Genomic DNA, 14,802 nt, shown 5'->3' with positions numbered 1-14,802 from the left:
ACATCTTTTTTTTTTATTTTCAAAATATAATACAGCCCTTTGATTCAGATGACAGGCCGTGCTTCTTGTTCGTGCTGTCACTGCAGCCTTGAAGAACAGATATCTGAAGAGACTACGAGCTGTGATCATTGTGGCGGTTAATTCAGCTTTCTGTAAACCAAAGGAGAATTGATTGTACATGGGCACCGGCTCGATGGCAACAACCAACAGAGACAAGCCACAGAGACTTACAGAGTAAAAAAAACATCCTCTTTTATGTAGTTGTGGTGAGAAGTCAAGTAGAAATAGAAAAGAAAGCAACCTGTTTTTGTGCCCCTGTTTGTACAGCAGCAATTAAAGTGCAGAGGAGGTTGCAGAGCTCATTTTGCTGATTTTTTTGTGTTGTGATTATATAGCCAGGAGAGGAAAGGCAACAAGCTTCTCTCAGGTTTTAAACCCATAAGACTTGACAGACGTGGTTATTTGTTCACGCAAACAACTTTGGAGGCAGAGTTTAACAGCAATGCCTCATGCAGTAAACAATGCTTCCATGGTTCTGGTTTGGGATGTCCATACAAGGAGTAGTTTGTTGTAACGCAGCATCGTAAAGATTGGAGATTCACTGTCACTGGAAAGTATGTGGAATCTTTATGAGAGAGGCAACTGTAGTTCTGGACCGCCCAGGAATGAGGTTTGTGGAGCCGGTGCCAACTGAGCTGAGCTGGTGTCACTTCAGCCTTTGGGCTCTTCTTCCAATTTGATGGGAGATAACAAAAAGGTGGAAGAACACAAAGTGAAACAGCGTGGCGTCGTTGTTAATCTTGTCAGGTATTGTGGTGAGAGAAAAGTGGTCCACAGATGTGGAATTATTAGATTCACCTCATGAAAATCCATCTGCAGAGACTTTACTGCAAAAGGTGATAAAATCAGCATGAGGCAACAATACGGTATTATTTTGTCAGAACATTAGCTCAGCGCTTGTGAAACTGGGATGAGCAGCTTTAAACAAATTGACTGGGTGTCTGGAGTGTTGGGTTTTTTGATTAACACCAGTGTCTGAACACAAGCCAAAGGGTCCCTGCAACTAATTAACACTTCAGGGTTGGACAGCGGACCAATTACAAACCAACCTCGGTGTCTCCCATGCAAATGCAGCCATCATCAATTGGCTTTGTACCTGAAAGGCCAGCATGAATAAATTAACTCCAATGCTAATGAGGCATGCTTTCCATTCAGTTCAAGGAAAACCTGCGCTGTGGTTGTCAGGGGCAGCTGGTGGGAGGACCCCAATCACCCGTCTTGATAAATATTGGAGCTGGGGCTTGCACCGCCCCTTCGCAATTCATCTCTCCTCACAAGACGGAGTGGGCTTCATCACGGAGGGCTGACTTGAAACCTGGTGCCAAATACCATTGCTCTTTGTCTGGACAAGAGCTCTTCTGGTTCAGTTCTGGATGGCTGCACTTACCTAACACAGTGCTGGCCCACTCACATACTGCGCCAGTAAAAGACTTTATCCTGGCAACTGACAGGCCCCTCTAGAGATAAGTAATGGCTGCTGTGGCCATCCATTCTCCTCTGGGACCAGCCTGATGGTATACAGTAATGACTGGTGGCGTATACATATACCAGACGGGAAGTTAAGGTGTCGTTCCAGTGGGTGGAGACCACCCAGGTCGCCTGGATGACAGCGTCGTCCGATTGTCTGTCCAACAGACATACTCCACATTCTCAGGCGGGCTGTGCTCAGCACTCAAAATGCAAACAGCATGCACAAACTTACTGTACTGCAGCTACTTGTCGTGGACTGAAGCCAGCGTTGGCTTTATATCTACTGCGTCTCGTTAATTTTCTGATTGTTGTCTGTCGCCAATTATCTATAACCAGACATTTGTAATGGGAGTCATATGGCTGGACAGAATGCCTGAGCTTTTATGTATCTCTTCTCTCACATTGGCTTCCCGAAGCAGACGCCACATCTAAATATGACATGCGAGCCCGGAGTGTATTTTCTCCCTCGGCCAAGTGTGTGTGTTAGTGCCGAGTGATGTTATCCAGCACCAGAGTCGACTGCTGGTTTCACTGCACGGCTGACCTGCTAAAGCGTCGGCTGATATTCCCTGTAAGAGCCGAAACTTGAGATGACAACCTGTCCGTCAGGCTGCCTCCCCGGCCAGCTAGTTTGCGTTCCCGATGCTCCAATTAGCACCTGGCCTCCCCTTCACATGTCACTGGCGACCAACTCGTACCACCAGCCTCTTAGCCGTGACCTCTCACCTGCCCACACCGGCAGCCTCTAGTTACTGCTCACCTCCAGCAGACAGTAAATCTTTGTGATTTTTACTGTCAGAGAGGCTCTTGCCTAGAGCGAGGGGAGGCTTGCAGGAGATACGGGTCAGAGGATTCTCAGAGTTGATGTGTTTACTAGTCATACAGGACTGCCAAGAGAAAAAGGGGAAAAAGATCTACCAGGTGGGACTCCTCTCTGCTGTCTTCAAGGCCGAAACTGTCAAAAAAAGCCGTATTTCCTCAGTGACATGATGTTGCTAAAGGTCGAGGGGTTTGTTTCTGTTGTGTTGAGTGAAGGTAAAGTTTTGCTGTGAGGGCAACAATGACAAATGCACCTGTTAAAGCTTGTGGAGACGCCTGTAGACTAGGGCTGGGCGACATGGCAAAAAAAATTATCAAAATATATTTTTTCATCTCGTCCAATCTTGTCTAGTATCACAATTTTTTTTAAAGCATCTGTACTGAAAACTAAAGAAAGAAGGGAGATTAGTTCAATATTTTATTAACATACGAAGTTTATAACAAAGCAAATTAAAATATAAAAACATGTTTTACTTAACAGTACAACAAATGTTGTGTTTTTGCAGGTATGCAAGACCTGAAAAAAACAAATTGTGAGCCTAATTTCTCCATTTTAAATGTTGCACAATGGCCGCAAAATCGTACTGTAGACTGAAGACTCCAGGAAAAGGTTGTTCAAGTAACTTTTTTCATCCTGGTGCTTAAAGAAGAATCCATTAAAGTCATAAAATATTCCCAATAATGGAAAAGGAATCTGTGTTAAGCCTTAATCCAAAGATAACGAATACCTTTTTTTCCACCTCTAAAAAGCTGAGAAAAAGCTCCAATATGAGAGTTATAACTACATGTAAGCTAAAGTCAGCAAATCAAAGTACACCACACAAACACAGAAGAAGAACCAACAAACATGCATGAATAGAATCATAAGAATAGATGATTGATTTGTGGCAATGCAAATCTCCGACTCAAGGATTTTCCAGTTGACCTTGAAGCGTATCCTTAAAGCGATACGGTCTTTGTTCGTATTGACGGCTATTGATTACCTTTCAACATGTTGCGGAGGAGGAATGATAAAACATTCAACAGGGCGAGCAAGGTCAGATCCAGGAATGACTAAACAGAGAGACAGAGACGGGCAGAGAAAGACAGGCTGACAGAGGAGCTGTCAAACATCTCAAACGCTGTCAGTCCCAAGGCGGTGCAAGCTGGAGCTCACCGCTCTCCTTCCCCTCCTGCAGAAACTGTCCATGCTGCAACTCAGGCAATTAGACGGACATCTCAGGACAGGGAGTCTGGGGGACATGCATGCACACACACAAAGAAAAAGCTCTCTCTTGCCATGAATGCAGCAGTCATCAGGCTCGGAGAACACACGCACGCATGCACCGCTAACCTATAGCTATTTGTAGCATGTCTCCGTATGCCCCTGTCGACAGACTTGACAGGCCTATGGTTTGGCCTGCTAGGAATTCCCTATAATCACAGAGCATCACTGATTTTACTTCACAGGCTTTATCGTCCTCACCGCAGGAAAGTGGAGACACTAATGTGCAGGTTTAATGTGAAACAGAGACAGGAAGCTTTCCTACGTTGGCACAGATTTACCCTTCAGGCACAGACACAGACGGCCCGGCCTGCTTCAGCATCGACCTTTGACATTTTGACCCTTTTGAGCCCAGAAGACGACGGAGCCTTTTGCCCTCCCAAATCTGGTGTCTGGGGATGATACTGATCTTCATTACCCTTTGAAGATATTTCCATAAAACCCTTAACAAATCAAGATGATTTATCGTAAGCTGTTAAACCCTGGGCATCAAATTTATTCTGTCTTCCATTCAAGGTGGATTTAAATCTGACACATTACCTTGCAAGAGGTTAATATAGGTGATATAGGCTAAGGATACCCAGGCAGAACGTCTTTAATTTATTCAGAATACGCAATACTGTTCAGATTAAATCCACATAGACCCATTTCAGTCTTTTTTAGGGTCGCTGGAGTCTTTAGGAGAGATTTTTCTAGCTATAAATCTGTAATAAAACATTGTTTTTGTTAGGCACCTGTACAAATATAGACATTTCCCCCATGCTCAATTATGTCTTATGAGTCACGCTCATGTCATTTCTTACACAGATTTTGTGCTAAATTTAACCAATTTTGATCACTGGAAAACTGATTAAAGAAAATGGTCAAAGATGTCCCCAAAACAGACACCAAAACCTCGACAAACACCATAAAAATGTTGTATTTTAGTATCAAAAATTTTTGGTATATGGATTTTTCTGCAATTGGATTGCTCAGAAACCTTTTTGTTGTCAATATACCTACTGTTACTATTGGGACTAACATCATTAGATGAATAAAAATTGGATGCAATTCCAACACCGTTTAGGGAACCCACGTATTCAGAAAGGCGATAAATAACAAATTTGTGATGCATGGGAATAACATAAAGTGGGTATGTCTAAAATGGGAGACCTGTGGCTACCCATAGAACCCATTTTCATTCAGATATCTTGTGGTCCGAGGTCAAGGGACACCTTTGAAAATGGCCAGTTTTTCCCTGGCCAAACTTTAGCCAAACTTTAAAGTAATAATTCACCCACTTGCCCAAATACAGAAAGGTTAATGAAAGCCTTTAAAAAGCCTTAACATAGTCCTGGTTTTCATAGGCTTCAAGTATTTGAGGTATTTACTTCACAGAACATCTTTCAGACTTCCTTTCATAACTTGCAAAGCTGCAAATCCACATACTTTTCACAGTGATTCAGCAGAAGGTTTTTGCCCCTGAAATGCAATAAAGTCTGAGGAATGCACATCCAGGCACTTACCACGGACTAACATGCTCTCTTTCACCAAAAGAGCAACACTCATACACTTCTGCAAAGCCTCAACACCGAGTAAACAGACTGACATCCACCTGCAGTGTGTATGAGCGATATCACTGCTCTATGAAGAATGGGGGGTGAGTGGAGGCAGTAATGAGGCATGATAAAAGTGAGGAGTAATTTGTGGAAGCGGAGGGATCGGGTGTATCCGCTCCCTGATGCCTGGTTCCTGATCTCCATTCCTGGTTCTGTTCACTGAATAAAGCCCATGTGGATCATTGCAGCGCTCATTAAACTACAGACTCCGTATTAATCAATCTCTCTCCCGTGTCTCAGCTTTAACATGTGTGCGCAAAATCTACATTATGCACACAAAAGCGTGAGCAGGCTCCCTTCACTTTCAAATAAACATCTTTGATGGCTTGACACGCACACTGTATGAGTTTCTAAGTGAATACTGTATGATGTCAGAACAGGGTGAGAGCGCTGATGAGGGTAAATGATCCTGATCATAAACACGGACCGCCGCACCAGCTGCCAAATGAAGGAATAAATGAGGCTGAAGTTTTGATCTCACCATTTCTGGAATGGCATTTGGGCAACACATCGCCAAACTGTGATACAGTAGCAGAACTAATTAGCATAAGTGTATTAAAGGTGCTGCGTTTCATACACAAAGGTACATTTATCCACTTGTTTTGGCCATCTGACCGCATCCAGACTTTCTGTAATCCAGGATGTCGCTGGTAAACAGTTTTGGTTGACTCCTCCTTTCTATCTACTTAATCACGCTACTTACAATCTCTCTGGTCCTCTCCTCTCTGCTCTGTGTAAGGACACATACACTACATTGCTATCTTCTGACCAAAGTACGTTAATGCAGCTTTGTTTATTTGCTCTAAACCAGCTGATGGAAACGTCCCTAATTCACATTTTCTTATATGCGACATTTCATAACTTCCCTTCAATATTTGCTTCGACTTTAATGGAAACACAACTTATGTCTAACATTAACAGCAAATCATCAAAGATGGACACAGCTTATTAGTGCTTTTTAGCTTGAACATTTAGTGCAAATACCATGCATGAGTTTTGGAACTGATGCAAAACCAACACATTTATCGATACCTAAAGTTTGAAGAAAGCATGGGTATCGACATTGTTTTCTTTATTTTAAAAAAGAGCTAATATTGTTTTTACACACTCATCCATGAAAAAACTGCCTAAATTTATGGCTGTACCCTAATTGTTTGCTTTATTAAGAATTGGCTGTTCAATACGAAGATTTAACTATTCATGCCTGTGCTTTTTGTCACAAAGACTGTCAGGGAATCAGAAAATCTAAAAGCATGAGTGTCAGTCATACAAGTTCCTTATAGTAACATGCTTGCAAGCACTCCTGTGTTGCAAAAATTACTTTCAATACATACAAAACAGGTAAAAAGTGAAAGCCTTGTGATGCATCTGAGCACCCCGACCACCTTGTAACGCTGACTGAACATAATTGTGATTTGTCAAAAACAAACTTAATCCTTGAAGGAAAAAAAGAGGTTTCCTACTAAACATAATTGAAGAAGCACTTTAGATCTACAACTTGGTTTAGGATTAGGAAACATGCGTTGTGTCACCTCATACAGGACTTTGAATTGACTCAAACTTACATTTTTGGAAGACTGAAACTCTTTATTAAAGTACTGCTTCTTGGAAATGCTTACTATGAATTTGGTTGGGTAAAAGGTGGAATAAATGTAGTATACCAATGATTCAAAATTCTGCTGCAGACATCGATCAAAAAGTTACAGTGAAACTTTGTCTCCCAGATAAGTGTTCTGTTTGTATTTTAGCCTCATTCTGACAGCAAATACATCAACACGGGCCAAAATAAACACAGAGAAGACAAGAGATATATAAAGCCAACGTAGAGGAGTAATTACTGGATCTTTTATTGCGGCGGGAATCCCTAAATAGTTTGGCTGTGCGGAAGGGGGGGGCCTGTGTTTATTATCCGAGGCACGGCAGAGAAAGGCGCTGCTGGAGGGTTTATTATTTGGGTTAGCTGCATTTTTCACTGTTTATTATGCGGTTTTAATTGTGGTCTGGCTGCGTTCGCCCGAGGAGCGCAAGAGTAAGCAGAGCGAGGGAGAGAGGAATGTCAGAGACAGCAACTTCTCTGCAGGACGCGGGGCTGCGCTGGGAGTCCCGTGAACCTGCTTTACCCCTGGATTGGGTTTCAGCAGCGACACGAGGAGGAAATCCAAGCGTCCAGATCTTCATACGACCTGAACGTCTCACTCGCCCGGTTTATTTTCTCGATTCGGTTTGTTCCAGCCTGTAATAATTAACAGCTCTTCACGTCTGGGAGAAGAAGAATCCAGACTAACCTTTTGGCCACCCAGCAGGTGCCAAACCACCTGCGCCTCCTCCCCCTCTCCCAGTCTTCATCTACGACTCTTCATTCATCTTTCTGACTACTTTGGATGCAGCCCAGACTCCTTGAATTCGTCTCCCAGTGTTTATAGGAGAAATGAGCCTCCACCTCGGGCCCTAGAAGTCTCCCTACAGCTGTTGCCGAGACGTGACCTTCATCCTCCTTAGTTCAATATGATTTCTCACTCAAAAACAAAAGTTGCTTCTCCTCCCTGGTGTTTTCACCTCGAGTCCTAAATCAAAGCCGGAATGTAAATTTGCACCTAAGGTTGGCAACTCGGCTTTCAACAAACATCCTCCTCTTTCCTCGTAATTCACCTAAATGCATCTGAGGGTGATTACAGCACAGCGAAACACACACATTGGCCGCATCAGGCGGATAAACACTCATTAAGAATAAAGTCCAGAGCCTCTTAAAGAATTAGAGCGCTGCAAAAGTCTCCATTTATGGTCCTCCCTGCGGCGGACACAACTACGCTGACAAATCAGATCTAATCCGGACTCTGAAAGGGAATCGAGCGCTGCAGGATTACAAGGATTGGCTCAGTATCAGCACGGTCACCTCTGACCTTTTAAGCTGGCTATTTGGAAACACTGGAGGTGCGAGACGTGGGTGAATAATGTGAAGTGAGTGGTCAAAAGCAAAGATACTTAAAAGTGATCGTTTTCCTCCATATTCAGGCATTTCAGTTTCACTTTTGCCTTTTTTTGCTGTCACATCTAACAACTAAGACAATATGCAGAGCAGAAACAGACCGCTGGCTGGTTCACATATTTGGAATGAATCAGAGGAAGCATGAAAAGGAAAGTGAAATATATAAAAGGAAAGAATGAGACCAAATTGGGAAAAGATGTGGCATTAGTCAGAGAGAGGAGGAAAACAAAACTACACCTGCTTCAGCCGCACATGTAAGGCTTTATTAACCGTCTGAGTGCAGAAGCCCTGCTGACGGACAGCCTCAGCTGCTCCGTGCCGCCTAATCCGCTTCGAGAGAGGTAGTGAAAGGTGATCAAACGTCTCCTTCAGCCCCTGCACACTATCCAGCCAGCCGGCCAGCCGCCGAAAGGTTACTGCAGCGCTCATGGCTCGGGGGCATGAGAGATCGGCCGGCTCGTCACGCAGGCATGCACACCAGCTCAGGAAAAAAAAAAAAAGTCTGCAGTGCACTCTCGTTTCCACGGCATCAAAAATTCATAAAATAATCTATGTCAAAGAAATTAAATAAAACAAGAGAATCAAACCGAGAGGCAGCAACAATGCCCCGCAGTACGACGGGTGATTAAAGTTTAACCAGGAACAGATTCAGGGGGGTCAGACGAGCCGTCCCACCTCCTGCTGAGCTCTGACTTCTGTCTGACACACAATGCATGGACATTATCAAAGATTAATCCGATCCAAAACAATAGAATTGTTGCATAACGTCTGCAAAGTCTGGGTAAGTCGAATTTTATAGCCTAAAGCTAGTCTTAATCATCAACCATTTGTTCCGCATTAGTGCACACAGCTTCATTACATCTGCAGGGAAACACAACAAATTCCAAAGTTGTTGGTTGGGGCGGAGGGGGGGGTGCACACTTTTTTTATTTGTTCTTACCTTCAAAGGAGAGGAAGACTCTTGGAAGCGGCTGTGGGAGGCTGGAGACCCCCGTGGAGAGGAGCGAGAGAGCCAGGAGCGCCATAGCTAACACCAGAGGCGGCCTGGCCAACCCCTCCGGCCTGCACATGACTGCACCGCTCAGGAGGCCCGACTACTCAGCTCTGCCTGTGTTTCAAAGAGAAAAACATGAAATATTTTTTTAGCTTATATTTTGACTGAAAACCAAGATTCTCAATATCTCTGTTGGAAATTTAATCGCTGCAGAAAAGATTTCTTGAAAGAAAGCCTCCCTAAAGTTAAGATTTGGGACAAATTTTGTTGTTTTTTAGCAAGTTAAACGGCATTTAGCAAAGCCACACTACATACTTAAATCATGCCTCGACACTGTGATGGAACCCTTTGATTCGTGGACTACAGTTTTGAAGCTTCAAGTCTGGCATCTTGTTATTTTTGGAGCCAGATTTGTTCATATTTGAATGAGAGAGTACAGCTGAGGACTAGTCCAATAAGTTATCAGCTAATGCTAGTGCTAGCTACCTAGCTTGGTTAGAAAGTTGCATCCATAATTTAAAGTGAACAGCCGACTCCTTAATACTAATCCTATTCATACAACAAATAGGCTGAACAAGACATTTTAGGCAACTAAATTGTTGAGTTAACTTTAATATACTGAAAACAAACTGTGAAAAAAATCCCGCCCTAACACATACTGTTTTATCGTCTATTTTACTCCAAATGGGTCCATGATTTACAAAATAAACATCATGTTGTATTGAAGAAGACTGACACTATTGATTGAGACCAAAAACTAATTAGGAAAATAAGAGATAAGATAAAACTTTATTGATCCCTTGGGATGGCTCCCTCAGGGAAATTGAGAAATGTTTACTGAGGTAATAAATCAAGTGTGAAGTAGGGTAATTTTCTCATAAACTTCTATGCAAACCTCTTTTTTTCAACCAGTGGAGTCACCTCCTGCTGGCTATTAGAAAGAATGCAGGTTTTAAGCACCTTCCCGCATCAGCTTCACTTGCCCCTTTGTTGAAATACAGTTATTTTAGGTGCTATAAATTGACTTTTTGGGGCTTTTTTTATGCTGCTTGATTTTCTGTGGGCTCAATGTTGCAAGCTAAACCTTCTAAACAATTAAAACCATTTGATATTTTAATCAAATTTAGCCCATTCAAATATACAGGATTTTAATATTTCAGATCTGTGGCACCTAGTGGTGATTTTAACAAAGTTTGAAGGAAGAAAGTGACAAATGGATGCAATTTCGTAATACATTTTAGAGTCAGAAAAACATATAAGTATTATAAAATGACCAGTAGCTTAAAAACAACATATCTCTGAAATAAAGGAAAATGTTTACTGGGGTAGTAATTAATCAAATGTGAAGTAGGGTTATTTTCTCATAGATTCTATGCAAACTTCTTTTTGCAACCAGTGTAGTCGCCCCCTGCTGGCTGTTAGAAAGAATGCAGGTTTGAAGCACTTTTCTGCATCAGCTTCACTTTTCAGACCTAGAGGTTGCCCCTTGGTTGAAATATAATAATTTAAAGTGCTATAAATTGACTTTTTTAGAGGTAGAACAGCATATAAGTATTATAAAATGAACAGTAGCTTCAAAACAACATAATATCTCTGAACATATTTACCTGTTTTCCAAATAACAGCCTCCAATCTGTTTCTATGAGTATAATTAATTATGCAACAGAACAGAAATAACACACAGAATACATGAAATTTACAATTAAATCGTCAGTCTGACAGCTTCAGAAACGCTGAAGCACAACACAAACTACAGTGAATGAAAACACGGATGGGAGCCCAACATGTCAGTTAAATCCCATCACTTAGGCGACTATATCCTTGCAGAAGTATGTCTCTTAAATATAGATGAGTTAAATCTGCACAAAAGAGCTGCTGGAGCTTCTCCCCTCAGCCTCTCTCCTCTCTTGTTCCGTTTCCATAACAGGACAAGAGCAGCTCAATAATTGATAGAGGCAGGTACTGTACTGCCTGCGGGACACTAACTCCTGCAATGCAAAACTCCAGTGCTGGAGAACAGACTTGGCCATTTTAACCGCCCCAAACTGGCTGTTACACTACCTGAAAACACACTGCACTAGATAAAGAGAAAGTCCCTTTTACATGCAAAAAGAAAACACAAGGGGGGGCGGATCTCTGCTCTCATGGCTTATAGATGTGAGATGAAATATTGATGTCCAGGAGATAGAAAAAGCTGCATGATTGCTATGAAATTTTCAGTTTGGGGGTGTAGTGTACAAATAGGTTGAGATGTGGGTGTGTGTGGTGGAGTGGAGCGTGACTGATATGAAGCTGAGGTGGAATTCTACAGTTCAGGTGCATAAGGATAACAGATGGAGAACTGCACAGGAATGAGAAGTCTTTGGCTGCACTGGAGAGATATAAAACAGCATGGGGTGTATCCACACCGGCCCGGCCGCTCCACTGCAGCCCCTCTACTGCTGCAGCATCCACACACACACACACACACACACACACACACACACACACACACACACACACACACACACACACACACACACACACACACACACACACACACACACACACACACACTCACACACACACACACACACACACACACACACACACACACACACACACACACACACACACACCCTCCCCCAGAGCATGCTTCAGCTCGGGCGTTTCCACAACTTCAGGCTCCAGGAGGATGGCTCTGACCCTGTCCTGCTTGGGGGTTGTGAAAGGATTCACCCAAATTACAAAAAACGTATGCTGTTCCTCACAGCAAAGCAAATCGTTTTGAGTCTGACATCACTACAATAGGTGAAAGGAATTGGCAGTGTGAGGTAAAAGTCAAGCCTGGAGTCTCAATAACCTGGCTTTTAAGTCACTTTCAAGTCTCTGAATGTTCTTTCACAGCAGTGTTAATCTCTGAGGCAAAGTTCTTGAAATGCATAATCAATTTTCCAATATGGCCATGATCTGTTGCATAATTAATTATCCTCATAGAAACAGATTGGAGGCTGTTACTTTGAAATCAGGTAAATATGTTCAGAGATATTATGTTGTTTTGAAGCTACAGCTCATTTTATAATACTTATGTTTCTCCAGGTCTAAAATTAATTACGAAATTATATCTATTTGTCACTTTCTTTTCACTCATTTTATTGACATCACCATCATTGTTTAGAAGGGTAAAAAAGAGCCCCAAAAAGTCAATTTATAGCACTTAAAACAACTATATTTCACCCAAGGGGCAACCTCCAGGTCTGAAAAGTGAAGCTAATGCAGGAAAGTACTTGAAACTTGCATTATTTCTAACGGCCAGCAGGGGGCGACTCCACTGGTTGCAAAAATGAGTTTTCATAGAAGTGTATGAGAACATAACCCTACTTCATACTTGATCTATTTCCTCAGTAAACATTTTCTTAATGATTTTGTGGTCTCAATCATTAGTGTCAGTCTTCTTCAATACAACATGATGTTGTTGACCATGAAAATGACATTTTCTTTCAAAGCAGCATTAATCTCTGAGGCAAAGTTCTTGGAATGCATACTTGTATTTTCAAGGTATGTGGCCATGGAAGACTCTCAGGACTCAGGACCTAACCAGGCCAGAATTTTAGACTTTTTACTTTCACCTTCACATTAATATCTCAGTTTTTATTTATTTTCCTAAATTTAGATTTTTTTAATGTGCAGATTATGGATTATCAATCAAATAGCTGCTGGAGTTTATTAATTTTATGTGTTGGATTTAATGTGGTTTTGCTGATACTGAGCCCCGTATTTTTTTAAGTAGGGTTATTTTCTCATACGCTTCTATGCAAACTTCTTTTTTCAACCAGTGGAGTTGCCCCCTGCTGGCTGTTAGAAAGAATGCAGGTTTGAAGCACGGAAATCGATCAAAATGGTCAGTTTATAATTTTATGCGTTGGCTTTTTGTGTTTTTGCAGATACTCAGTCCCACATAATAAAATTATGTTGTATAATTCTGCACGCCATGATAAAAAGTAGTGGGGTTTATTCTGTTGCATGACAGAAAATAAGGGTGAGCAGCTCAAGGTGGTGGATGAACATGTTTGTACTCATCATAGACTAATTAAAAAAGCTTTTTTATTACGCTTTAAAATATTGATTCATTATCTTTAGAGCGTTTTTGTTGTTTAAACTTACACCCATTATCTATTTCCTGAACCATGATATTTTCTCTAAAAGAAAAGGGACAAATGGACATAAAAATGTTGACTGAATTATCCAATATTGGCGTCCTTGTCTAGCTTTCTGGTTCAGTTATCACTTAAAAGTTCTTCTTGTTATTTAACCCTTTATCAGGCAAATAACTATGTTTGGTAACTTCAGATAATATTTCGAGAAAAAAGTTGCAAATTTACTAGATCATAGTGGCAAATCTACAAGAAAAAAGTTGCAGATTTAAGAGATTTAAAGTGGCAAATCTGCTTCAGAATTTCTCAGAGATGGAGGAAAAGTAGAAACAGAAGATTTACGAGAAAAAAGTGGGAGAAAAAAAAACTTTTTTCTCCCGGATTCACCACTTTAAATCTCATAAATCTACGCATTTTTTTCTCGTAGATTTGCCACTTTAATCTCGTAAACTTTTTTTCTCAAAATATTAATTTCGTATGTTTTTTTTAAACATTCTGGCTGTATGTAATATCCTCCAATATTCTCTAGGGTTGAAATTTGGAATTTGCAAGTATTTCAATGAGTGCCCTATTAAGGGTTAATTAACTCTTTTAACTGTTGAAGTCTGACTCCCTGCATGCTGAGAGAGCTTGGTGATCTCCCCAGGAGATCCTCTGACTTGGACACAGCTGCTAAACTCATCGTCAGGGGAGTTTCATCCCACCAGGTCGGGTTTAGTCACTTCCTTAGCCTCTTCCTTTGATGACCACCACTCTGACACATGAATGAGCTCACTAACCAGCCTCCCCTTTGCACTTGTAGAGCGCTGCAGCGCTCCCCTGAATTAATGGCTCTCCCATTAAAAAGGTGCATCACTGTTTGTTGCCATGAACAAAAATAATAAATACTTCAATTAATTATGCCGCGCTCTTCAACGTCCAGAGATTCCAGTCGAGCTGAGTGTGCCAGGAATCTCTGCGACGGCAATTAAATGTCTCCACAAAAAGGAGGTCAGCCCCAGCGAGCGGAGAGTTATATTTCCAGTGGGGTGTAATGATAATTGTGTTTATTGTGCATTCCTTGGCTGACAGCCTAATGAATTTTCCATCTCACTATTTCAGAGGTTTAAAAACTAATATTGCTGAGAGCAGAAAACTGCATAGCTGTACAAGCAAATACTCTTTTTTTCTTTTTTCATCATTCCAAACTGGGTCTGTGATTGTTTGGCTCCCATCTGCTCCTGTTAATGCTTTAAACACATGAACACTGTTTAACTACGTTAAAATCGAGGCACAAGAGTCCTCCCATCTGGATTTTTACATTTAGATTTAATTATTTAGCATTTTCCTGGGCTCATTTTGGGAAGAACAGAGATTAAAATTGAAGCTGGAAAACAAGTTGCAAGTTGCTCCGTCTGTCCCGGCTCTAACAGGACGGGACGGTGTGTGTTCCTACACCACACCCTGTCATTCAGTTGTCAGCGGCTCCGTTACAGCCA

At 41.7% G+C, this 14,802-nt stretch overlaps 1 protein-coding gene across 1 annotated transcript in view; it reads right to left on the bottom strand.

Moving 5' to 3' along the window:
• sema3c (sema domain, immunoglobulin domain (Ig), short basic domain, secreted, (semaphorin) 3C) overlaps window positions 1–14,802 on the bottom strand; it is an 84,693-nt gene that overhangs the window by 45,350 nt on the left and 24,541 nt on the right. The window contains exon 2 of the mRNA XM_059325728.1: window positions 9,138–9,305. Coding sequence (XP_059181711.1) covers window positions 9,138–9,267 — 130 coding nt within the window. The 5' untranslated portion in view covers window positions 9,268–9,305. The remainder of the gene's footprint in view (window positions 1–9,137; window positions 9,306–14,802) is intronic.

This window comes from Centropristis striata, chromosome 22 (assembly GCF_030273125.1).
Source record: "Centropristis striata isolate RG_2023a ecotype Rhode Island chromosome 22, C.striata_1.0, whole genome shotgun sequence".
NCBI lineage: Eukaryota > Metazoa > Chordata > Actinopteri > Perciformes > Serranidae > Centropristis > Centropristis striata.
This window is presented reverse-complemented; position numbering and strand designations above follow the sequence as displayed.